This window comes from Ambystoma mexicanum, chromosome 6p (genome assembly GCF_040938575.1).
Source record: "Ambystoma mexicanum isolate Mex_15411 chromosome 6p, UKY_AmexF1_1, whole genome shotgun sequence".
Lineage (NCBI taxonomy): Eukaryota > Metazoa > Chordata > Amphibia > Caudata > Ambystomatidae > Ambystoma > Ambystoma mexicanum.
Genome location: NC_090935.1, coordinates 1,477,313,450 through 1,477,340,158, shown reverse-complemented (window position 1 = coordinate 1,477,340,158; position 26,709 = coordinate 1,477,313,450). Strand labels below are relative to the sequence as shown.

The 26,709-nt window shown below is 46.4% G+C and overlaps 1 protein-coding gene across 1 annotated transcript in view; it reads right to left on the bottom strand.

The window, feature by feature from the left end:
* The window catches only part of LOC138511068 (uncharacterized), a 3,073,423-nt gene that overhangs the window by 1,596,791 nt on the left and 1,449,923 nt on the right, over positions 1 to 26,709 (bottom strand). The window contains exon 11 of the mRNA XM_069626568.1: positions 655 to 684. Coding sequence (XP_069482669.1) covers positions 655 to 684 — 30 coding nt within the window. The remainder of the gene's footprint in view (positions 1 to 654; positions 685 to 26,709) is intronic.

Sequence of the window (26,709 nt, the reverse complement as noted above, 5' to 3'; positions counted from 1 at the left end):
ACACCTGCCTCACCCCCTAGTCATTTCCAAAGAGATGAAATGGCAGGAAGCTGAGGGCTAATACATAGGAGGTATAATAGTGGGTAATAGGATGGCTACTTCTCTGAAGATTCAAAAGAAGTTTGATATTCACGAGATGTAACTCTCTGGTAACATGACATCCAAGAATCTCTGGTCCATGGACATGTCAACTTCTCCCCATCACTATCACTTTCTTTGCGTCTATCAACTCTCCTTCTCTCTCTCTCTCTCCCCGCTCTCTCTTTCTTTCTATCTCTTTTCACTCACTCCCCTTCTCCAGCTACAAAAAAGCACAAATTCGGTGAAGACTTCATTATCAACAAAATGAGGCGACAGTAAGAGCAAGATTGAGGAAGTTGACTAAAAGCACAAATATTCACTCAATTTCCAAGCCACTGTCACTTCATCAAACTATTAAACAGATGTAACAAAAGCCATGCTCATGATTTGCAGGCCGAAACAAATGCTGTTTGTAATATTTGCCAATCACTTGCTGAGTGAAACTGACTTAAGAGCACAGACATTGCATTCAAAATGTTGTTTGATTTGATTATCTAACCTACATTTGTTAAAACAGTGAATTCATAGGTGTAAGTGTTGCACATTTTTAAAAAATCCAAAAGAATTCCTTACCTCTAGGAGCGGGTTGATAGCCTTCAACAACTGACACATACAAAGGATACAAAAAGAGATCAATATGTCAATTAGCTGTATGTTATGAAAAGAACAATCTTGAATATGAATTGAACCATAGAGCAGTGTGAACATGTATTTCTCTTAGTTATAATCCCAAGGATCAAGCAGACCTAATATCTGAATGGCAACACCAGTATCAACTCAGGCATTACATATTTAAAGAAAAAGAGAATGTTTAATTCATAACATTAATAATACTGGTATTTAGCTGTACCTGGCATACCACATACCAAACTAGCCATTTCTCTCTCTCTCTCACGCTTTTTGAGAGTTAAGTGTGAGCTTTGTAGCGCCACCCTAGCCCTCATTGACAGCTTTGTCATCTAAGAAAAAAGGTAGTTTTACAAGCGAGGGTTGGGGGACAGGGGGATGGGTGAGTGTACATGGTTTTTGGCAAGATCAGGTACTAAAAAAATGAAATCATTTAAATGCTCCAACAATGTACACTTGCAATGATCACTTACAGCATATATATTTTAGTCATAATAAGAATTGTATGCTCTCTTACTGAGCAGAGCACATTATCAAAACCTAGAATTATTTTGTGATAGAAGACTATCATTCCAAGATGAACAGTGCAGCCTACTGTACATTTTTTAAATACCCGTATGGGGAAGGGGACGAATAGTGACAGTGAAGGTTCAAACCTGCTTTGTGTAAAATCAAAAACACTTTAAGAACATAAAGATGATCACAGAGCTTTATATTTGACAAACATGTCTGCGATAAAAGGGTTGTATCCGTGAATCACTAAGTATGTAATACACACCGCGGGTGGTGCTGATTTGATTTTTTACAACCCTCAACCTAGCTGAACACTATGAACTGATTCGGCCAGTCTCAGGATTTGAATGACAATATAAGTACCTTCAACAACATTCAAATTGGGTCTCAGAGTAAGGACAGCTCTGCAACTTCTCGGTTGCAAATACAGAATCATTGTAAGAGAATCATGTACATAGGATAACGATAATAATGACTAGAAAGGCATCGTCATGATTCCGGATGCCCTGGACAGTTGTCAAATTACAGTCACAGCTGATCTACCACATTAATGTCAAGCGTAGGAAAAATTACTTACCTGTAATGTATTTTCTATGTATTTTTCTCCTACACATTTTTCATCTTGATCGATCATCCCTTTAGCAGCAGCTGCTTGGAAAAATTCGACAGGTGGTGTATTATGGTTCGGTGTCGTCTTATCGACCTCTGCATGCCTCGACCGCACCACTCCTCGACTCCAGACATGATGTCTGTGAAACATATATAGTGTCACTATGCCCCATAGCTCAGTTCCTGACCTTTTTTCACCGTTCTCAGCAGTCGAGGGAATCAACTGCCGTACACAGAAATAAAATCAGAAGAAAAGCTTTACATTCTATATTTTTGGTGAAGACCAGGCGTATAAGACAGATGATTTAAAAAATCAATCACATGTCTCAATAACTACAGTTATCTTTCAAAAACGATGCAAGAGTGCTACCTCTTCCTCTATCACTCACCCGTGAAAAGTGGGAGAAAGTTCAATCAGAATAAAGTAAGTGAGGTAAGCTCCCATAGTGGGGTAGGTAGGGAGAGCGATGCAGAAACTGTTCAAGAAGAATCCATAGAAAGAACATTACTGCTAATGAATTACTCGTTCAATGGGTTGCATTCTCCCACAGATTCCCCATCTTGATAGACTCCCAAAGCAGTATGAATTGTAGGTGCTCAGAAGGAACCATAGACTGTTGAGCTCTGTAACACCGCCTTGCCAAAACTGGCATATCTACCCCTAATGCATAGGACAATCCAACAAATAGTTCGATTTGTTACAGCTTGTGCCTTCCTAGACTGGGGGAACGCAACTAAAAGCTGATCATCCCGTTGAAAGGCAGCTTTCCTAGTCACATAAAAACTGAAAGCCCTCTTAGGGTCCAGCCTATGGACTCTCTCCCCTTAATTGAACAGGTGAGGCAGAGGGAAGAAAACTGGTAACTCCAAACTTTGAGAACTTTTGGTATAAGCTTGTACTATACACAGTTTTGGTAGCGTGTTGAGCAGGCAGGCTTATCTCAAGAGGGGTCAATGTGAGCTGTAGGGGAGTTACACAGAGATTCACAGTGACATGTATTCACATAAACTCTTACACAAACGGTTTCTTGAATAAACAATTATTAATTTATTCATCAGTCAGCTAGAATAAGCCTTCTTCAGAAGGGAGCAATATAAAAAGTAACACACAAATATACTTCAATACTATACACTCTTAGTTTGTAAATCAGTAAAGACCCTTTGGGATGGCCCGCAGACACAACCTACACCCTCAGGTGACTTCAATAGCTAGTGTGCTGGGGACATTAATATCTTACTGTTGGCATTTAGAATACAGTAATAAGTTGGTAAAAGGAAAAGGTCATTAGACCAACCAGAGACCACACATATTCTTAAGCAGGCAAATACTTTTGGATACTCTAAGAAGAGTTATTAAGTACAACGGGCTAAGCCAAAGTCAATGGGCAAAAGTCTTATATAGGATGAAGCACTTCTGGTGGGTAAGCAGAAACGTCTTTGCACAATGTTTTAGAAGTCTTTGAAGAAAAGAAGAATCAAATGTAGGGCCACAAGCTGATTAGACTTGTGAGAAGTAGAAGATGCAAGCAACTCTACAGCAAGAGGTAAGTTCTCTCAGACTTTCCAGTACCTTTGCATTGAAGAAAAAGTGCAGCAGATGACTTCTGTTCCTGTGCAGCTCTGCAGATCTCTGTTCCTGGGCCTCAGTCGTGGGGATACGAGGGATGACTTCTGGGGACTCCTGCACTGCAATGGGATGGTCACCGCTCGCAACCGGCAATCTTCAAATCAGTGGCTGTTCAGTGTTTCAGCTCCTTGTGTCTACCGCAAATAGCAACACTGCGCTTCCCGGCTGTCGAGATGGGTTTTCCTTGCTTCTGGGGTCCCGCACTCTGCTGAGGGGGTTCAGGCTCGATCAGTCCTGCTTCCTGGGAGTCCGGAGGAACTTCCTGGAGCTCTAGGCCAGCTTAAAAGCACCGCACACAATCTGGTGTTCCTCTCCCTGGCTATATGGTTTCCAGCAGCAACTCTGTGGAAATTAAACCAGCTCCGAGATGGATGTTCAGGTGGCTTACTTTGGAGTTGATTGGTCCCACCAACTCAAAGGGAGAAGTCGTCCTTGCAGGGGCTTCTCTGTCGATAAGAATTTGGAGTTTCAGCACAGCAGCAGGGCTTCACCGGGCAAACCAACGGTCCAGGAGTTGCAGCAGGCATCATCTTCAAGTTCTTCTTCGGTTCCTTCGTCCAGTGGTCGACTCTGCCTTCCAAGCCAAAAGCCTCGCCTTTTATTCAGTTCTCTCCCATTCATTCCAGCATAGCTGTCAATCACCCAGCAGGGTGGCTGTCCTTGCCGGACAGTCAGCCGGCCAATCACCACAGAGTGCATTTGGGTCTACTAGGAGACTAAGCACAGGGTGTTTCGGGCACCTCCCTCACTTCCTGTCTACCCCAGACACCCTGGAGCCAGAGGCGGGCTTCACTTGTGAATCCAGCCAAAGGCAAAGTGAACAATGGGACCAAACCTGGTTTGGAGAGCAGAGTAAATCTCAAGAAGGACCTTTCCACAAAGAAATGGCAAAAAAAGAAGAAAGGGGCCATTTTGACAAAAACGGCACCCTTGGGTGCTTTACTGCAGCTGCGAAGGCAGCCCGCGGTAAATGCACACCAGGGTAGTTAAAACGAAACCACTGCCACCAGCCATTCAGTAAGAAAAGGGTAACATACAAATTTTACATGAGAAGCTAGACAAAGGGGATACTAGGTAACCCCTCCAGCACCCTATTGTAGGATAGTGTGTGCTGGGTCTAGAAAGTTGCAAATGTAAGTTAAGTGAATTTCACTTTACTACCCTGGGAAACAGTAGTTTATCCCAGAGAAGGTATTTAAACCTTTGAAAATCTGGAAGACTTCCCTGTGCCACTGCACTGAAGGTGCGGTGTGACACAATGTAAAAGATGATGCCTATGGAGTTTGTCAGACTCCACAACCAAAAGAAATACAGAGTTCAAAATCACATTATAATACATGAGAGGGTAGGGAAAAAAGGGTCTCACTCTCTCCAGGTTAAAAAATCAAGTCATCAAAATCCAGCAAAGTTGCTGGGGGTCTCTAACGTGGAGGGAATTAGCACATTTCTGAGAATTCTCCCTAACACTCGTCCCTCCCAGACTAAGGGACAGGAGGATTTAATCCACCCCTGGATGAATCTCCTTACTCCAGTCGGTCATATTTTCGAGAGAGACCATCAGCATTTTGGTGATTAAACCCTGACCTGTGTTCAATGGTAAAATCAAACCCCTGTAGGCTGATTGGCCATCTTAACAATTTAGGATTTTCCCCCTTCATCTGCATTAACCATCTCAATGGTTGGTGGTCTGTTTGAATAACAAAAGTAGATACATAAAAGTATGGTCTAAACTTCTTCAAAGACCACACAATGGCAAAACATTTACGTTCTATGGTTGCCCACCTTGTCTCAGGTTCCTTCAGTTTCCTAGTGAGGAAGCAGATTGGGTCTTCCCTGCCTTTCTCATCCAGCTGACTCAGAATTGCACCTATGCCTGTATTGGAAGCATCTGTCTGTACAATAAAGGATTGGTTGTAGTCAGGAGCTCTTAAGACTGGAGCTTGACAAAGGGCTTGCTTAAGTCCTTCAAATGCCTTAGTGCACTTCTCATTCCACCTGACCTTCTTGGGGAATTTGGGTGAAGAGATCACATTCAATGGAGAAACTATGGTCCCATAGTTCTCAATGAAGTTCCTAGAGTACCATGTGAGACCTAGAAAGGCTCTCACTTGGGTTTGAGTAGTAGGGGTGGCCCAGTCTTGTACAGCTTGTACTTTGCTAGGCAATGGCCCTATTTCACTTCCTCCTACCCCTGTCCAATGTAGACCACTTTAATCTGACCAATTTGACATTTACTTGCCTTTACGGTCAGATTGGCCTGCTCAAGAGCCTGAAATACATATCCTAAGTGGTCAATATGTTCTTTCCAAGTAGGGCTGAACACTGCAATGTCATCCAAGTATGGCATGCAGAAATCCTCCATCGCTTTCAGAACATGATTGTTGAGACAGATTTCTGAACTCTGGCCTGGAGGGCAGAGGTTCAGAAGGCCAGCCTAGTTTCTTGGAACAGGGAAACCGCTGGACAAGCCAGACCTATCAGGTAGCTTTGGTCTTGGGTCAAGACAAAGTCTCAGGAGAGGTGAGGGTGACTAAAAGACCTCAATGAGCACACAGAGCAAGGACACTCACAAATTACTGCCAGACAGGTGTATATTTCAAAAATATAAACACATTTATTACAAGGCCTTTGTAACTCAACAAACGGTAAAAGAATCACAGCAATACTATCAAACCAACACAACACAATCAATACAAGATATATAGACGACCATTGGGGGCTAAAGGGTTAAAGGCACGAAATATGTTCACGACCTAGAGGGGAAGGAAAATAGGCAGTGCAGATAGTCTTTAGTCCCCTTCAACATCAAACACACACCTAACTAAGAGGCATTCCAAACCCTAAGAAGAGAGGAGCCTTATGCTCAATAGTACATGTAGTGCAGGCGCACGCAGTTGTTCCAATGGGCAAAATGGGGTCTCTTCAGGGGTTTCTAGCAGCTCAGGAAGGTGGGTGAGGCGATGAAGAATAGATTCCCACTATTCGAGGAGGGCCTCCACTTGAAGGCAGAGGTGATTCCAAGGTTCGGGAATAGTTTGCTAGTTCGCACTAGCAGTGGAAAGGAGAGGGACCCCCAGGGGCCACTTGTGCGTAATACTGGATGGAGGCGGTAGGGGCCACCGGTTAGGGCACCGGCCCCAGGTGCACTCCGGACCAAACTTCGCCAGTCGAGTCCACTTCGGTCGCAGGTTCTACTGCAGCAATATGACGGCTCTGCGGCTTTCAGTTCCGAAGATACAGTGAGGATTCCCAAACGGGACAGTGGCGATTTCTCCGCTCCTGATGGATGGATCAGGCCAGTTTCACTGCAGCAGGCTTCAGGGTTAAGAGAGTCAGAAATGCAGTGCACCTGCAAAGATCGTTACCACGGCTGGGCAACACGGTAACCGCGTCTACTCCGGTCCTGGTGCACTCGTCTCACTTCGGACCTGTGAATTGCAAGTCTTCAAAATTCGGTGTGAGGATGCCGGGAACAGAGCTAGCAGTATACCAAGTTTCGAGGGCCTGCTCAAAATGACGGCGGAGACAAAGCAAAGGTCCTGCGTAAGCTGGTCAGGCCACTGGTTGGCCCAGGGACACTTCCGAGAAGGCTTACTTGCAGGTTTTGTTGAAGGTGCAGAGAATAGTTGGTCCCACTAATCTAATGGGTCGAAGCGCCTTTGCAGACCTTCTAGGACGACCAGATGTAGAGGGGTCACGGGATGACAGTGGGCTCAGGGTGCCAAACCTTCCAGCGGTTCACCAGCAGTTCCTCGACTTGGCTTCTTGGTTTCAGGATAATTGGATCCTATCCTTCGTTCAGTGAGAACTCCAGGCATCGACATGGTATAGGTAGAGGACCCAATGGGAGATCTGCTCACAAACACACACTCCATATGTGGACCAATCATGGACCAGGTGGTCCCAGGCATTCACAGCACTCCAGACCTTCTGGCACCCAGGATGTGTGTTGGGGACAGACACCCCAGCCCACATCCTGGAGGCACACACACAAGGCATGCAGAAGCCTGCGAAAGCTTGCCGTTTCACGGTCGGCTCGAACTGGGGAAGGCAAAGGGGCAAGATGGCCAAAGGACAGGAGAAAAAAACCTTGTGGCATGGCCATTTTGGATGCTATATATAAGGGGTGCCTGATTCGAAGACACCTGGTCCTTCAGGCTTAGACAAGATTCACAAACAATATAGACCAGCGGAGGAGAGAGAATAACAACCACAATTCAATTTGTCTTGTTTATATAAATACCGGCAAACAGTTTGTATTCAATACTTCATCAATTTCATTTTAATTTAAACACAAATATTTAAAAGAAAACATTGAATATAAACAACAATTATTGTTACACACTTACGTTTGATCCAGATCACTAGTCAAGTGATAGGACTGGATACAGATACACAAACTCACCATTCAATTCTGCTACCATTCATTCCAACTCACACCCATACTAATGTGTCGATTATTTTTCTAACAAGTACGTTAGATAGCCCTTTTCCCACTATCACAGTTTTTTTTACTCCTCAGATCTACTACTTTATACAGTCTTCTGTGTGGTATAAGTCACAAAGATTTTGAGCGTCTACACATGTTTCAGTTGTCTGTGGACATATTTTTACAGTCCCTTAGTAGAGCAACCTTCTTCAGGACGGGAAAGACAAAGACCTTTCCTTGTCCTGTCTCAAAAAGGTAGGGTAAGCAACGGCACCTATAAAAACAATTAAAAGAGTTACTCTAGCTCTCTCTTATTATCTCTCTCACAACATTTTGATAACAATTAATGTATTAGGAATAGACTCATAAATAGTCAAAATCTGACTCACCTCCACTATGTGTTTGGTGGGAGCGGTTCAGACAATGGAGTTTTTCCGAATATCAACACAGGTAACTCAACTACCAACTTGGTCAGACCTGTAATAGTCAATAAGTAATTCCTCATTGTTTTGTCTCATCTCAATCAGCAAGTCTTCACTCAATTTGACACTACATTTTGCATGATGGTCTCTTACCAACTTACTTAAAGCAATGGTAATCAGCCAGACATCTGTTCTCAATGTTTTCTTGGCGGTGTCTCGCTAGACAGTCTTCCTTTTGTGTTTGTGTTTTAATTAAAATGAAATTGATGAAATATTGACTACAAACCGTGTGTCAGTATTTATATAAAAAAGACAAATTGAATTGTGGCTGTTATTATCTCTCTCCTCCGCTGATCCCTATTGTTTGTGAATCAGGCCATTTTGGAGCCAGGCCGCCTATTTGTGCCAAACACGGTTAACACGGTTTAAATGGCAGGAAAGGGTTAAAAGTTGTATGAAAAGATAGGCTGCCACCAGCCCTGTCCATGACACTTCTGCACATCTCCCATAAAGTCCTACGAGAGCATCTAGGGTCTTTGAAAATGACTATGAGGCCCAAGTGCACTGTACTGTAAGGTACATTGTGCACTTGTTACATGTTGCAGAAAAGTTGCAACATTGGAAAAGGACTGTTAGGGAGAATTCTCAAGAATGGCTAATTTCCCTTACCTACAGAGTCCCTGAGCAGCTTTGCTGGATTTCTAGGATTTATTTTTTTCACATGGTAAGAGTGTGAGCCCTTTTTCCCACTCTTGCATGTGTTTTGCTGTGTGTGTTTAACATGTTTGTGTTCATAGACTGTGGAGCCTCACCTACTCCACAGGCATCATCTTTTTATTTTGTGTTACACAGCACCTTCAGTGCAGTGACACAGGGTTGTCTTTTAGACTTCCCAACTCAGACTCCATTGTCTGCTACTGTCTCCCAGAACATGTAAAGTTGCCATTGACTTTATTAGTCTTTTAAAACCACAGACCCAGTACACACCACCTTCCATGGAGTACTGGAAAGGGTTAATATTAATCCCTTTTTGTCTGTGTCTCTTGGAGCCTTGTTTCGCTCCCTTTTCATCAAGACTTGGCTGGTGGCAGTGGTAACTACCCTATTTTTCCTACTGCGGTTATCTTAAATAGCCCTGGTATTGTTTTAGGCTATCTTGGTAGCCGCGATCTTAAACCCGCTTGACCATATTGTTTTTAATATTGTTCCGGCTGGGTTTAGTCGCCATTTCTTTTTGAAAATGTCTTTCTCGTGTTTTTCTCTGCGCGCCAAAGCAGGTTTGGTTCCTTTGTTCACCGTCTTTTCGCAGGCTTCTATGCAGAAGCCCTTCTTAGGCGCCTGTATGTCTGGGGGGGACAGGAGGTGAGGGAGGGGTTTAGGACTCCCTGCACAGGGTCTCCTGTGAGACCTATATTGTGCTCTACCATGATTGGCTTTGGTAACTGTCCCGGTGGGACAGCCACCCTGCTGTATGATTGTCAGCCCGGCTGTGTGAATGGGGAAAACTGCATAAAAAGCAGGTCTCTAGGTCTGGGAAGGCAGAGTCGCCACTGGAACGAAAGAACAGACGAGGAGCTGACGGAAGAGGATGTCATGATCTCTGCTTCCAAAAGATCACGACTTGCCCGACTCCCTTGGAAGCAGACCCATAACCCCGGTTCCGAGTGCCAGCCAGTCCCAATTGGGACCTTTTGGACCCTGTCCTGGCGCCAGTGGCACCAGGCTCATAAAGATGCCCAGTCCCAGCGATGGAAGCGCCGGGCTCATAATGCTTGGGTGGACTTACCTGCAGCAGACCATGCTGCTTACTTACCTGCCAGTTGAACCCCTGATCCTCTTCTGTTTGGGACTACTTTTCCTGTTGGGTGGGGCAGGAGCCACTCCCTAGGTTCAGAACACTGGAACTCTTCTGGAAAGCAGGAACTCTTTTCTTACCTAGGCGTGGCTGTGGAAGGAGACACCTAAGCACTACAGGAGGCTATTTAAACCACACCCGATGAATGAATCTTGCTTTGTGTTATTCTGCATTCTCTGCAGCAGAACGCTCATCGTGTCTTCTGCTTCTGATCCTGGGCCTAAGGGAACAAAGGCTTACCATCCTGGAATCCAGTCTTCAGCAGCACCTGTAAAGACAAAGAAAGAACAGGTTAGCACTACGGTCTTGAGTGGCAGCGCATCTCTTACCTGGTCCATCGGCTGTCACCAACGCCTCGCGCTGCACTCCGACATCTGAAAGACAAAGGCTTACCTACTCTTCGCATGCTCCGGAGGTCTTCGCACTGCATTCCGGCATCTGAAAGACAAAAGCTTACCAGCTCTTCGCACGCTCCGGAGGCCTTCGGCGCTGCATCCCGCATCTGAAAGACAAAAGAAGGTGCGTTTAAAGACATTGGGCAACTTTATTACTCACGTGCCATTACTCCTTCCCACGCCGAATCCAGTGGGTATTCCAGCACCCTTCAGCTTCTCTAAAGCTCCGAACTTGTACCTGCAAGATAGTGCGCATCGTGAAGCAGGCTACAAGCGCTTACTTACGTGCTTCCAGGCGCTTCTATTCCTCACGCGGGTTCGATCCTCAACTCTCATCAGCCCGCCATCCGCCATCGCCGGAACCCTGCAAAACAAGAGATATCATTACAAAAGACTTTTAAGACATTTGAAGTGCCCAGAACTTACCGTTCGTGCAGTTAACGACGGACAGCAGTCCTCTGAGGTCAAGAGGCCTGCACCCTTATCCAGTGAAGAAACTGGTTACGGCACCCTGCCCCGAGGCAGATGGAGAGCTCGGCGTTCACTTACCTAAGACATCTTACTCTTCAAGTCAGACATACAGTGCACAGAGGTCCAGCCCAAAGAGCCAACCGTGTGTTACACATCACCTTTGAAGATACGGCATTCACCCAGTCAAGACCGGTGCCTCTGCGGGAATCAGGTGAGCGTTACAGAGGAGCCCTATCACGGCTGAACCGCCCAGTGAAGCCCTGCTGCCGGTCTGAATCATTGAACTCCAATGACAGAGAAGATTCGCCAGGAATCTCCTTCCCTTGAGCTGTTGGGAACAACCAGTTCGCCCAAACTGCAAGCCAGGACTCCCTCCTCTGGTCGAATTTGCTGTACAGAGCTACAGTGGGCCGGATAGCCAGGAAGGTCGGACCCTGCTTACGTTTTAAGGAACGCACCTTTTATTCGTTGCTTTGCTCTGCTGCTGGTTTCTTCCCTGGGTGGTGCAGGACCCTCCAGTCTTCCTACTTCGTGTCAGTCCGACAGTCGCTTCAGGAACCGTGAGCCTGCAGGAACCACCAGGAAGGTCTGCCTCAGCTACAGCTTCTTCTCCATTGAAAGGTACTGTTTAAATCCGGTTGTTCGTTTCGTTCAGCCGTGGTGAAAGTGGGTGAAATCTTTCTCCAATCAGAGGGCTTGTCCTTCGCTACTCTTTAAACTAACTTTTCTGCCGACCAACTTCGTCCGAAACTCTTGGCAAAGACTTAACCGCAAACTACCCTGAACTGTGTGATCTTGAGCAAAAGACTTTTGTCCTATTGACTTTGGCCCTAAGCCTATTTGATTTGATCCCCTCACTGTAGTTCCTCTTTCTAGATTGTCTTGCATACTTACCTATTGGTGCTGCTCCATTTCTCCCTAACTTTGACTTTCCCTCCCTTTACAATTAACAGAGTGCCATTTTGCTCCCACTTCATTTTGTGAGCTTAACTTGTCTGGAAACTATTGGGAGTGGTGTGGTGTATTAACAGTGTGATTTTTAGACTGCTTTACTTTAGTGAAATGTTATATAACTGATGAGTAAATAACTATATATTCTTTTACTGGGAAACCTTGAGTCAGTGTTTGCCTGAATCATAGTAATTGCTGTCCTTTGTGTAACTATTGATACTGCTCACTTGCTCTTGAGATAAGTCTGGCTTCTCAGCCATTACTACCACTTTTACTGTGTAGTACAGGCTTGTACCAAAGGTGAATTTGTGATGCCACTTGTCTTAATTGTGTGTGGTGCTCCCAAAGGGTACTACATATAATTCTGCCTAACACTGGTGGCAGGGTGGGATCAAGTATAGTAATTACACTTAGAGTGCTGCTATTACCTTGGATCAACTAACCAAAAGGCTAACATCACTAAAAAGCAATATTAATCATGTCTTATATGGAAAGCTGCAGCCAGGAGACCCTCCTTAGTTACACTGTGGATTGTTTAAAACATCTGTGTAGAGAAAGGAATCTCTCTGCCAAAGGCAAAACATCTGAATTGATTGAAAAGTTGTTGAAGAACCAAAGTCTGGGGAGTGGATCTGAAATACCTGACTCACCAGCAAATGTGGAAAATAATGAGGATGATAATGTGTCTATTATGGATGAGTTAGAGGAAGTAAATGTGTCTCCTAATGTAGGCCTCATTGCTCCCTTGTATGCTCAGCAACCTCAACCTTTGTCCACTGGGACCCCATCAGGTCCTACACTCAGTCCTGAATTCATTGCTCTAGAGAAAATGAGGCTTGAACTGGCATTCAAATGTTTAAATGCTCAAACTGAACAAAAGCACCAAGAACTTAAGCTCAGAGAAATGGAGTAGTTGAATCATGAACCAGAAATGAAAAAACTACTTCTTGAATATGCTTCTCACCCAGAGTCTTCTAGTTCTTCCAGTCTTAAGAGACCCTGTATGCCTAAAGATATTGTGGGTATGTATGAGGTTAAGCTTGATATTTTGGATTGGTTGGCAATGATTGAATATAACCATGGGATTCAAGGTCTCACAGGGAATCAGTTGCTTCCCTGGCTCTTCTCTAGGCTACCCACTGTTGCATCTCATGTTGTAATGGAGTTGGGGGAGGTGGATCGGATGGATTATGAGTGTGTGAAGCTATCTTTAATTGCTAGATTTGGGAATATCCCTCCCCCTACCTTAAGACCCTAAGGATCCCCAGAAAGCATGATGGTACCCCTTGGGCGACCTGGGTATGTGAATGTTTGAAAAACTTAGATGGTTGGGTTAAGGGTTACAGAGTGAACACTTATGAAGGTATGAGAAATCTTGTTATGTTGTAGTCAATTTATGATGCCTGCTCCCCTGAGCTCTGACAGCACTTGGCTGATTCTAAGGAAATAGATCCAAAGAAGTTAGCTAAAACAGCCGACTTGTGGGTTGCCAACAAGGCTACTCACAAGGATTCTGGGGCAACTCAGAAGAAAGATGAGGGAAAGCAGCCAAAGAAAGATAACGAGGAGAAATATAATACCTCCAATCCAAAAGAGGGCCACAAACAGCAACATAAGGGTCAACCACAAAGGAAACCGAATCAGGCAAGTGTACCATCTGGACCCAAACCAGATGGAGGTCAGAACAATCTCCCATTCATCAAAACATTTGGGAAATGTTATGTTTGTGGGTCAACTGACCATGTGAAAGGGGATCCCATATGTAAGGGTAAACCTTCAGGGATCCACACTGTCTCCTTAGCCTTCTCCCCAGAGGAAGAAGTACCTATAGCAAGTGGAAACTTTCACCTACTGGCTGATGAGCCCATGAGAGTCTCAGCTAGTGTCCCTGGGCTTGTGGGAACAACAGAATTTAGATGTCTATAATTCCATCCCAGATAATACTAAAGAGCATCATAGAGATAATGTTCTTGTGAATGGCCAGGAGACTCCTGGCATCAGAGACACTGGAGCCAGCACAACTGTGGTGGATGAATCATTTTTCAAGGTGGAGGATGTTGCTAAGGCACCCAAACGCCTCACCAAGTTAGCTGGAGTCCCTGTGCAAATGCTTACCCAGTTACCTGCTCCCATCCAGTGTAATGATATTACTGTCACAATACCCGTTAGTGTGCAGAGTGAAGTGCCTGGGAGAGTCCTGTTGGGTAATGACCTGAAAACTCTTGGAGTTGTGTCAAGCACCCCCAGGCTCCCAGTAAGAGGAGACAGGAGCTCACTAGGCCTGCAAGGGAGAGGACCTTGAAAGGCTCTCCAGAGGAGTTGATAGAGGAAACTATCACTCCCACTCCACAGGAATTGCTCACTGCTATTTCTAAGAATAATGAGGCAAAGGGGAAACCCAAGACCCCAAGGAAAAAGTCAGATAGCACCCCTGTGCTATCAACAAGGACATCCCCAAGATTGTCCAAAGTCACACCTGTGACTCCTCCACCCGCTGAGGCAGATTGTGAGGTGAAACCTTCTGTGGCTGAGCCAGTTTCTGAGGAATCCGATCTGGAGGAAGACACTGTCTTAGTTGGAGATCTTGACCCTGTTGATCATCCTGAGCTGCAGTCTTTACTGGCAGAAGGTGGACCCAACAGCGCAGACTTCAGCAGAGGACAAAGAGAGTGTCCTACTCTTGAAGATCTTCGACAACGGCTGCTAACCAACTTGATGGGCAAGAGGTTGGAAAGCATAAGTTAAGCTGGGAAGATGGCCACTTCTACAGTGAACCGACTGAGTCTATCCCTGGGGACTGCACAAGAATTGTAGTGCCCCTTGCCAACAGACTACAGTTCCTACAGTTGGCCCATGAGATACCTTTGGCTGCTCATTTGAGTTTCAAAAAGACCAAGGAAAGGCTTTCCTTATACTTCTACTGCCTAAGAATGGTTCAGAAGGTGACAAATTCTGTAGGAGCTGTCACACTTGCCAAACTTCTGGCAAAAGTGGAGCCAAGAATGTGGCACCCCTGGTGCCACTCCCAGTGGTGGGAGCTCATTTTGAGAGGTGGGCATCGACATTGTTAGTCCCCTTGACCCTCCCACATCTTCAGGGAACAGGTTTATCCTGGTTGTAGTAGACCATGCTACAAGATACCCAGAAGCCATACCTATGAGAACTGTTATGGTTCAGGCTGTGGCTAAGGCTCTACTTGGTATTTTTTTTTACCAGAGTAGGGTTTCCTAAGGAAGTGATATCCGACAGGGGATCCAATGTTATGTCCCACTACATGCAATCTATGTCGAAAAACTGTGGAATCACTTACAAGTTCTCTACAGCCTACCATCCACAGACAAATGGACTGGTAGAGAGGTTTAATCATAGTATGAAGAGCATGATAGGTGCTTTAGAGGAAGCCCTTAAAAGAAAGTGGGACCTTCTACTGCCATGCCTTCTCATTGCCTATAGAGAAGTCCCTCAGGAGGGAGTTGGTTACAGTCCCGTAGTTATCTATGGCCATCCAGTCAGAGGTCCATTGGCCCTGATTAAGGAGGGGTTGGAGAGTGCTCCTTCCCCCAAGCCAGTCAGAGTGACTGACTATGTGATAGGTCTGTGGAGGAGAATGTCACACAGGATGGCAGAAGCAAGTGATAACTTGAAAGCAGGTCAGGCTCTGGTCAAACATTGGCATGACCAGAAGGCTAACATGGTTGAGTTTACTCAAGACCAGCTTGTATTAGGTATGGTGTCAACAAGGCAGAGGGCCTTGCAGGAGAAATGGATAGGACCCTTCAAGGTTGTGGGCAAACTTGGAGAGGTGAACTATTTGGTGGACTTAGGCAGACCTAAGGAGGCTCCCAGAGTCTTTCGCACCAACCGTTAGAAGGCATATGTCTCGAGACCAGAAGTGGGAGCTTTGCTTCTAGCTTCAGATCAAGAGGAAGAGGAAAGTGCACCTCTACCTGACCTCCTCAGAGGCCAACCTTTGGATGAGAAAATAGAAGGAGTCAATCTCTCTTCTCAACTGACTTCTGAACAACAAGAGGAGTGCAAAGTTCTGTTGAATCAGTTTGTCTCCCTGTTTTCACGATCACCAGGCTTGACCCCTTGGCTCCAGCATGATATACTCACTGGTGACTGTTTACTTGTGAAAAGCAGAGGGGTACCACAGGAATTTCATAGAGAACTATGGGACCATAGCTTCTCCCTTGAATGTGATCTCCTCTCCAAAATACCCTAAAAAGGTTAGATGGAATGAGGAGTGCACTCAAGCCTTTGAAACCTTGAAGAAAGCCCTTTGTCAAGCTCTAGTCCTACGAGCTCCTGATTATCACCAACCCTTCATTGTGCAGACAGATGCCTCCAATACATGTATAGGTGCAGTCTTTAGTCAACTGGATGAGAAAGGTAGGGATCACCCCATTTGCTTCATCAGTAGTAAACTGATGGAACCACAGACAATGTGGGGAACCAGAGCGTAAATGTTTTGCCATTGTGTGGTCTTTGAAGAAGTTTAGACCATACTTGTATGGATCTACTTTTGTGATTCAAACAGACCACCAACCCTTGAGATGGTTAATACAAATGAAAGGGGAGAACCCAAAACTTCTGAGATGGTCAATCTGCCTGCAAGGGTTTGATTTCACCATTGAGCACAGAGCAGGATGTCATCACCAAAATGCTGATGGTCTCTCTAGGATGTTTTTTTTAAAGCACTTTATTTTTGGATCAAAGGCATACAGGTACAACAAAAATAGTACATAATTATTAAGTTATCTTTACTGTTCAGCCTCTCTCATTCTGAAATTGTTCAAAGATGGTCGAAGTCTCTTAGCCTTTGAATGTTTTCATTTTTCATTCTTCAGTTCCTTCACCCATTTCCCTCCACCCCTTCCCCTTACCCACCCCCTCCCTGCTTTAACCATAACTTCAAAAATACAGAGATCAACATGTGGGAGTTCCGTGGATAGGGTTTGATTTGTGTTTATTCCCTCTTACCGTTGATGGGACTTATATGACGTGTGTGTTCCTGAGAAGACGGGGTTTGAAGTATTGGGCCTCTCTGTCGCTCACCCACTCGTGGAATGGGGTCCAGACCATCAAGAATTTTAAGTATTTTCCTGCACTGAGTGCGCATATTTTCTCCATGGCCATCACTCCCCAGACCTTGACTCACCACCATGCCGCTATGGGTCCTCTTCGTTTTTCCAGTTCTACGCTAAGGACATTCTTGCAGCTGATAGCAGTTGAGTAATGAGAGTCGCTGTCGCCCTTGACATTGCATATTTACCATCTATAGGGACACCCAGCAGGATGGTTTTCGGGGACCTAAGGAGTTTGACGCCAGAGATGTCCTTTATGTGGCCCAAAATTTCCTTCCAGTAGGCCAGTGCTTTGGGGCATGTCCACCACATGTGAATTAGGTCTCCTCTCTCTCCACAGTTTCTCCAGCAGTTTGGCGGATGCGTCTTAGTAATCTTATGCAAGCGGTTTGGGGGCATATACCTGAGGTACAATTTATAGGCAGATTCTTTAATCGTGGTGCATCTGGAGGTACCATGTGCTCGTGACCATATCTTGCACCATTCTTCTTCCGTTAAAGATTCTTGCAAGTCTTTTTCCCAGTTCACTTGGTATGGGAGGCGGTCTGTCGTTTGGGAGTTTGAGAGGAGTTTGTAGAGTCTGGTAACACATTTTTTTTGTTTGGCCCTCATCTAGGCCAGATGGTGGTCGTGTGACCACCCTTTTCACCATCTGATGGGTTATCCAATGCCTTATTTACGCATATCTGTAGCGCTCCCTTTCTCCTATACCAAACTTCTGCTGACAGTCTGTGAAAAGTAGTGGGGAACCATCTTTGTACATTTCCGTAAGGGTCAGGGTCTCGGCTCCAGTCCAGCCTTCCCAGACTTTCCCCTGAAGGCCCAGGGCGAAATCCGGGTTGTGCAGTATAGGTGAGTAGGGGCCCAGACCTTGTTGTGTTTCTTTTTCCTGGCCGTATCCCAACTCTGCAGTGACCACTTTGTTGATTCTAGAAGCGCACCACCTCTTCCTCTGTGTTCAGCCTTCAGACCTAGCAATGCGAACAGAGGGGTCGACGTGACTGATTGTTCTATTCTGCACCATCCTTTGTGATTCTCAGGTCTGGCCCAGCGCAGCATAGGGGCTAGTTGTGCAGCTGATATGTATCTATCCAAATCTGGCACTCCCAGGCCCCCTAGGAGTAGGGGACGCATTAAAATATGCTTCTGGATCCTGGGCTTTTTACCTTGCCATATGAATTTGAGGATTGCGTTTTGCAGCTCTTTGATCTTGGTTGGAGGGATGGGCACCGAGATTGAGCCCAGCACATAGAGGAGACGTGGGAGGATGGTCATCTTGACTGCGATGATGCGAGCAAGCCACAACAATTCCTGAGACTCCCATTTGAGCATGTCGTCCTGTAGTTGCTTCCATAGGGGAGTGATGTTCGCCCGGAATAGCTTGCTTGGTTCTCTGGTGAGTTTTTATTCCCAGGTATTCGAGAGAGTCTTCCACCCAGATAAACGGGAATTACATCTTTAGCGTTTTGATCACTTCCCTCTTCGCCGTGATGTTCATAGCCTTTGATTTGGAGAAGTTTATGGAGAATCCTGAGACCTGTCTGAATTCCTCCAGCCCTGCCATCACTCTGGGCATTGTGTCGCTTGGATCTCCCATGTAAAGAATGATGTCATCCGCGTATAGTGCGATTTTATGGGTCTCTAAACCTAAGGTCACGCCTTTGATGGTGGCTTCTTGTCGGAACAGTGTTGCACATGGTTCCATTGCCATTGCAAATATCAGAGGGGAGAGAGGGCACCCCTGTCTCGTGCCTCTTCTGATCTTCACAGGTTCTGTTTTCCGACCGTTGATCATGAGACTTGTTGATGGGGTTTGGTAATTGGCTAGCATCATCTTGGTGAACTCCGGGCCAACACCGAATCGTTCTAAGATTAGAAAAAGGTATCTCCAATCCATACCATCAAATGCCCGGGAGGCGTCTAAGGCGGCCACTGGAAACTCTTGTTCTGTCCTTCTTCTGGCATCTATTACATCTATCGACCTTCTAATATTGTCCTGTGTCTGGCTTGATCATTGTGTATTATGTACGGGAGGGCTTTCATCAGACGGGTGGGGAGGATCTTCGCATAGATTTTTGCATCAGTGTTCAGTAACGCTACGGGACGGTAGCTCGTACAGTTGTAGGGATCTTTTCCGGGCTTCAAGGGTGGTATTGTTGTGGACCTTTCCATGTCAGGTGTTACCTTCCCCTCTTCTCTGATGTTATTATATAGCTTTGTCAATGGTCCGAGTAATTGTATGCAAAAAGTCTTGTAGTACCCATTGCTGAAGCCGTCTGGGCCAGGAGTTTTATTTGCCGGTAGAGATGTAATGGCATCACTGATCTCTTACGCCAGGATCGGACTCCCAAGGCTGATTCGGTCTTGTTCTGTTATCTGGGGCAAGGGGAGAGAGTTTATATAGGAGATTTGCTGCGCTGAGTTCAGTTTCTCTCTGCATAGGAGTGCCTCATGGAAGCATTTCATTATCTTTATTTTACCTGGCTCTGCTGTATATGGGTTCCCGTGTTCATCATTCAGTTGTACTATATCAATTCGGGCATTACGTTTCCTTAATTTTGCAGCTACAAATCGGTTTGCCTTACCCCCAAGGATGTAGTAGGAGTGTTTCGTGCGGAGTATTGACTGGGCCATCTCGTCAGCTGTCTGGTTCCCGAGCTGGGCTCTGATTTTCTGAAGTGCTCGTAGGGATTTCCTCGAACGGCAAGCTTTGTGTTGTGTTTCTGCATTTCTCACCTCTGTTTCTAGCCGGTGTGTCACTATTGCTCTTTCTCTATAATATGTTGCTGCTTGTGACATAAATTCTCCCCTGATCACCGCCGTCCCCGCGTCCCATATCGTCCCCCAACTAGTTTCCCCATTATCGTTCTCTTTAAAATAGTTATTTATAGAGGTCTCGATGTGTGCTCTAAGTGCTATATCTTTTAGTAGAATTTCATTTAGTCTCCAGGGTGGTTTACTCTTGTGGTCTCCCTTCCTCCAGTCTACTCCCACCATCACTGGCGCATGGTCTGAGTGATATTCCACCCCTATTTCTACCCCAGTTATTTGTGGGATTAACGTAGCTGAGACAAGGATCATATCTATTCTGCAATACCCCAGGTGTACCGCCGAGTAGTGGGTATACTCTCTGTTGTCCCCTTGAAAGAACCACCAGGTTTCAATGACCCCCATTTCCCTGAGGAATCGACCCAGAGCCTGTCTATTTTTCTGATCTGCATTAGTGGGAGGGAGTGTTTTATCTAACAGCGGTTCCATAACACAGTTAAAGTCTCCCCCAATGATTAATTGGCCCTCGCACCAGCTACCCAATTTGCCCAGTAAATTTGTTAGGAACACGTCTTGACGTTCATTAGGAGCGTATATGGCCAGGATTGTGTACACCCTACCTTTGATCGACCCATTTAGACCCAGGTATCGTCCCTCCTTGTCTCTGCAGCGTTGGGTTTTCTGGAAAGCTAGGGCCTTACCTATTAGTATGGCCACCCCCCTCTTTTTCCCGCCGCTAGAAGCAAAGTATTGCTGCGGGAAGGTCGGATGAGCCATACGCTTTTCATATTTAGGGAGGAGATGTGTCTCTTGCAGGATCCCTAATTCTGCCTGCATCGTTTTCAGCCAATCAAGGATGACCCAACGTTTAATTGGGGAGTTCAGTCCCTGTACATTCAGGGAAACTATCTTTGATTCAGCCATATTTATTTTGGAGGAGGACATTTGCCTTTTTGAACGTTAGGATGGGTTGCACTGGTGTCACCTTCACCTGACCCACTGAGCTCTTCCCAATGCCTTTAGACTCACTTTCTAGTGTTGATCTCTGATAACTTTCCCAACTCCCTTCATGCCCCACCCACTCGCCCCTTTTCCCCCCTCCCTCACCCCCTTGTATCCCTATCGACCCGGGTTCCCTAGAATCCCCCCCCTTTAACCACTCGGGGCGTCGGGTCGTCCAACAATTCACAAGGGTCGAGAAGCCCGAAATTTTCGGGTTTCGGATTGGATTCCACAGATTGACATTGATTGTCTCCGCACAGGCTGCTTTTAGATGCATATATGTATTGCAGTGTTTTAACTCAGCAGATCTCAATAAGAAAGCATGTAAGGATACACTGTAGTGCTGCTAGTTCTCCTGGTGGCCTTGGTATATTTGTGGTCCTCTCAGTTTTGGTTCTCTCCTAGGTCTGCTTCTGCGTGCCGTAGACCATTCCCACGGGTTGGGCCCAGTGGCCTGGGAATTTTGTGCTGTGCCATTGTCCGGCAGGTCGGCTCCTCTTCTAAATTTAGTAAGGCCTGACCTTCTTCACATGTGTTGATTTGCGTCTGTTTGCCCTCCCAGTTGAACAGCAGGCCAAAAGGGTATGCCCATCTGTAGGAGATTTGTTTCTCCTGAAGGGCTTTTGTCACTGGACGCATGAGTCTGCGCTTGTGGAGCGTGGAGAGCGTGAGATCTTGGAACAATTTGATCGTATTACCATCGATTGTCAGGTCAGTGATGGATCTGGCTGCCTTCAGAATGTTTTCTTTTGTAGTGAATGAGGTGAGAGCCACCAGTACATCTCTAGGGCGGGCGCCTGGGACGTTCCTTCTGGGTCCAACTCGGTGTATCCTATCGAACCCTATTGATTCTGGCGCTGGAACTTGCAAGATGTTACTAAAGGCCTGTTGAAGTGTCTCACGAAGGTCGCTATCTGGGATCGATTCAGATAGGCCCTTGACCCGCATGTTGGATCGTCTTGACCTATTTTCAAGGTCCTCCGCCTGTAGCTCAAGATTGTTCGTGGCGGCTGCTACTTGGTCCAATAAAAGGCTAGACTGCTTGGACTCTTCAGTTAAGTTGGAGAGGCCGTTTTCTAGTGTAAACTCGGTCGCCGAGTTTGTTTACCTCTTTTCGGATCTCCTGTAGGGAGGTTTTTATGTTTTTCCTTAGCTGACCTATTTGGGCCTGGAATGCTGTTGTCATTCTGGCCTCCATACCCTTCAGGCAGGTCAGCAGTTCTTCTTTGTCCGTTTCCGTGGTTTTCTGAGATAAGTTGGGACTGGCTACGTTGGTTCCGGATGTGCTTGCGGGGAGGTCTGATCTTACTGCTTCGCCTGACCCCAGTACTTGGCCAGTTGATTTTCCTGTCTCCTTGGTGAAATTTTCGCTCTCAGTGGGGAGCTTTTGGTTCTGGTGCCCGGCATCTGAACCAGGGTTCTGACCCGGATGAGTAGCTGTTGTCTTCTGGGTGTACGCTGCTGGGCATGATCCTCAATGACTTATACTTTTGGCCTATCAAGCTATTGGAAGTTAAGATCAATGTGGTCACCGTTCTATGCTCGTTGCAGACCTCTGTTCTTTAAGTCTGATGGGAGGATACTCCAAGGGATTACCCAATGCACTGGTTTCTCCCAACAGGTAACCAATATGGACCTCGGTTGGGGATGTGGACAGGTTCTGTTTGTTGCTGGCACAAGGTAGGCAGTGTATGGCCCCGCAGGCTGCGTTGTCCTACATGCCGTGTCCTTTTAATCTGGCCTTTCGCCTTGTCCCCCCGGGAATCTGAGGGTATTTAAGGGTGCATGGGGCGGTGTGGTGTCCCTGCTAAGTGGACCATACCGCCTAATGGGTTCATTCGACTTTGTACCCACTCTATTGTGCTTGGTGCAGCACTTACTGCTTCTCCTCCTCATGGGGGTGTGCGTGACCTTGCAGTTTCCCTTAATTTACTCTGATGGAAGCCTCTGTGAGAGTGAGTGAGGAGGGGGTGTGAAGGGCGGAGGAGGGGGGCACCTCTCACCTTGTCTGCAGTTCTGGCCTCCTTTTGTGGTCCTCCGGTGCCAGCAAGCCCCTCCCTCCGTGCTCATGTGTTGGGGGACCGTCTGCTCCTCAGCTGCGTTGAAGAGTCCCCGCCGTCAGCCGCAGCTTCAAAGGAGGACCAGCCCCAGGTCGGTCTCGCTTGTTCCTCCTCTCCCGGGGCTCGCTTCACACTAGGTCCCCGCTACTCAGCGCTTTAAGGCCCAGCTGTCTCAGATCGCCGGGGGGGCCGACGAAGAATGGGCGCTGTTCCTCCCGCGTTGCTCCAAGGATTCAACTGTCGCTTCCCCGCCTCACTCTCCCCACAGGGCCCCGCAGCCCAGCAGCTCCGTATCCGTTGCAGCTTATCTCCGGCTCGCAGCAGGGGGTGGCCCACGTGTCTCCGCAGCGATGGTCCAGACTCACCAGGACCCCGTTGGGGGTAGGGCAGCAAATGCACACGCGGGACCCGGATTTTCAGTCCCGCTCGATTACTCCCCGCCAGCCAGCTCTGATTCGGGTCTCACAGCATTTCTGATCCTCTCCAGCTGTCCTTACGTTTTCCGTACCCGTGACTTGTGGCTGCTTCAGTTTGTGTGCACCTTGGGGAGGCTTTAGATGTGTACACCGGTGCGGAGCGCAGAGGATATGCGTCCGTTTCAGCAGGCGGCCATCTTGGAATCCCTCTCTAGGATGTTTTTAACCAACTAGAGGTAGAGATTCATCCAGGAGTGGATTCAATCCTCCTGTCCCTTAGTCTGAGGGAGAGGGTGGGTGAGTGTTAGGGAGAATTTTCAAGAATGGCTAATTTCCCTTACCTACAGAGTTCCTCAGCAGCTTTGCTGGATTTCTAGGATTTATTTTTTTCACCTGGTAAGAGTGTGAGCCCTCTTTACCACTCTTGCATGTGTTTTGCTGTGTGTGTTTAACATTTTTGTGTTCGTAGACTGTGGAACCTCGCCTACTCCACAGGCATCATCTTTTTATTGTGTGTTAAACAGCACCTTCAGTGCAGTGACACAGGGTTGTCTTTTAGACTTCCCAACTCAGACTCCATTTTCTGGGACTGACTACTGTCTCCCAGAACATGTAAAGTTGCCATTGACTTTATTAGTCTTTTAAAACCACAGACCCAGAATACACCATCTTCCATGGAGTACTGGAAAGGGTTAATAATTATCCCTTTTTCTCTGTGTCTCTTGGAGCCTTGTTTCGCTCCCTTTTCATCAAGACTTGGCTGGTGGCAGTGGTAACTACCCTATTTTTCCTACCGCAGTTATCTTAAATAACCCTAGTTTATGTTTTAGGCTATCTTGGTAGCCTCGAACTTAAACCCGCTTGACCATATTGTTTTTAATATTGTTCTGGCTGGGTTTAGTCGCCATTTCCTTTTAAAAATGTATTTCTCGTGTTTTTCTCTGCGCGCCAAACCAGGTTTGGTTCCTTTGTTCACCGTCTTTTTGCGGGCTTCTACACAGAAGCCCTCCTTAGGTGCCTGTATGTCTGTGGGGGGCAGGATGTGAGGGAGGGGTTTAGGACTCCCTGCAAAGGGTCTCCTTGGAGACCCATGTCACACTCTACCATGATTGGCTGTGGTGACTGTCCCGGCGGGACAGCCACCCTGCTGTGTGATTGACAGCCAAGCTGTGTGAAAGGGGAAAACTGCATAAAAAACAGGTCTTTGGGTCTGGAAAGGCAGAGTCGCCACTGGAACAAAAGAACCAACGAGGAGCTGACGGAAGAGGACCACTACCACGACTGACCGCCCTGTGAAGCCCTGCTGCAGGTCCGAATCCTTGCACTCCAACAACAGAGAAGATCCTCCAGGAATCTTCTTCCCTTGAGCTGGTGGGACCAACCAGTTCACCCAAACTGCAAGCCAGGACTCCCTCCTCTGGTCGAATTCGCTGTACAGAGCTACAGTGGGCCGGATATCCAGGAAGGTCGGACCCTGCTTGGGTTTTAAGGAGCGCACCTTTTATTTGTTGCTTTGCTCTGCTGCTGGTTTCTTCCCTGGGTGGTGCAGGACCCTCCAGTCTTCCTACTTCGTGTCAGTCCTACAGTCGCTTCAGGAACCGTGAGCCTGCAGGAACCACCAGGAACGTCTGCCTCAGCTACAGCTTCTTCTCCATTGAAAGGTACTGTTCAAATCCGGTTGTTCGTTTCGTTCAGCCGTGGTGAAAGTGGGTGAAATCTTTCTCCAATCCGAGAGCTTGTCCTCCACTATTCTTTAAAATAACTTTTCTGCCGACCAACTTCGTTCGGAACTCTTGGCAAATACGAACTACCCTGAACTGTGTGATCTTGAGCAAAAGACTTTTGTCCTATTGACTTTGGCCCTAAGCCTATTTGATTTGATCCCCTCACTTTAGTTCCTCTTCCTAGATTGCCTTGCATACTTACCTGTTGGTGCTGCTCCATTTCTGCCTAACTTTGACTTTCCCTCCCTTTTTAATTAACAGACTGCCATTTTGCTCCCACTTCATTTTGTGAGTTTAACTTGTCTGGAAACTATTGGGGGTGGTGTGGTGTATTAAGAGTGTGATTTTTAGACTGATTTACTTTAGTGAAATGTTATATAACTGATGAGTAAATAAATATATATTCTTTTACTTGGAACCCTTGAGTCAGTGTTTGCCTGAATCCTTTGTGTAACGATTGATACTGCTCACTTGCTCTTGCTCAGCCATTGCTACCACTTTTACTGTGTAGTACAGGCTTGTACCAAAGGTGAATTTGTGCTGTCACTTGTAGTCTTAATTGTGTCTGGTGTTCCCAAAGGGTACTGCATATAATTCTGCCTAACAAGGACTAAGGGAAACAAAGTCTCCCAGTACTGACTGTCTTAAGGGCATGTCGGTTTCCCCATAACAAGTGAGCGAAAGCCCAGAGGAATACAGCTGAAGGCTGTGCTTTTCTGGCAAAGTCAGACTAAGGAGTTTAAACAGCAGAAAAAAGTTTGGGGGTGTACAACTGGAGGGAAAATTACATATAAAATGAAATCTTTCCTAACAATGATTCGCCATTCTTTGGAATGTAGCAGGTGCATTATTTAGTCCAAAAGGCATAACCTTCAACTGGCAGAGGCCCCCTGGGGTTGAAAATGCAGTTTTCTCCTTGGCATGGTCTGTCAGAGCTATTTGCCAATAGCCTGAGGTTAGGTCAAATGTACTGAGGTACTTGGCTGAACCAAGTTTGTCCACCAGCTCATCTGTCCTAGGTAAAGGATGGGCATCAGTCGTGGTGACTGCATTAATGACTCCATAGTCCACACAGAATCTCAACTCCTTGGATCCTGCCTTTGGTACTAGCACAACTCGACTAGACCATGGACTTGTAGATGACGCTATTACCCCGAGATCAAGCATCTTGTTGACCTCTTCCTTTATGTGGGTTCTTACATGGTCTGACATTCTGTAACCTCTGCTTTTAATAGGTAAACAGTCACCAGTGAGAATCTCATGCTGGCCCCAAGGGGTCAAGCCTGGTGATAGTGAAAACAGAGGGGCAAATTGATTTAACAGAGCTTTGCATTCCTCCTGTTGGTCCATGTCAGATCAGAAGAGAGATTAACTCCTTCTATCTTCCCATCTAAAGGTTATCCCCTGAGGAGGTTAGAGAGAGGCTCACTCTCCTCCTCCTCTTGAGCAGAGGCTAGAAGCAAAGCTCCTAGTTATGGCCTAGAGACATAGGCCTTTAGGCGGTTGGTGTGAAAGACCCTGGGGGTCTCCTTAGGGTTGTCTAAATCCACCAAATAATTGACCTCTCCAAATTTTCCCACAACCTTGAAGGGTTCAATCCATTAGTCCTGTTAGGCCCTCTGCCTTGCAGGTACCATAACTAGAACTAGCTGGTATTGAGTAAACTCAACC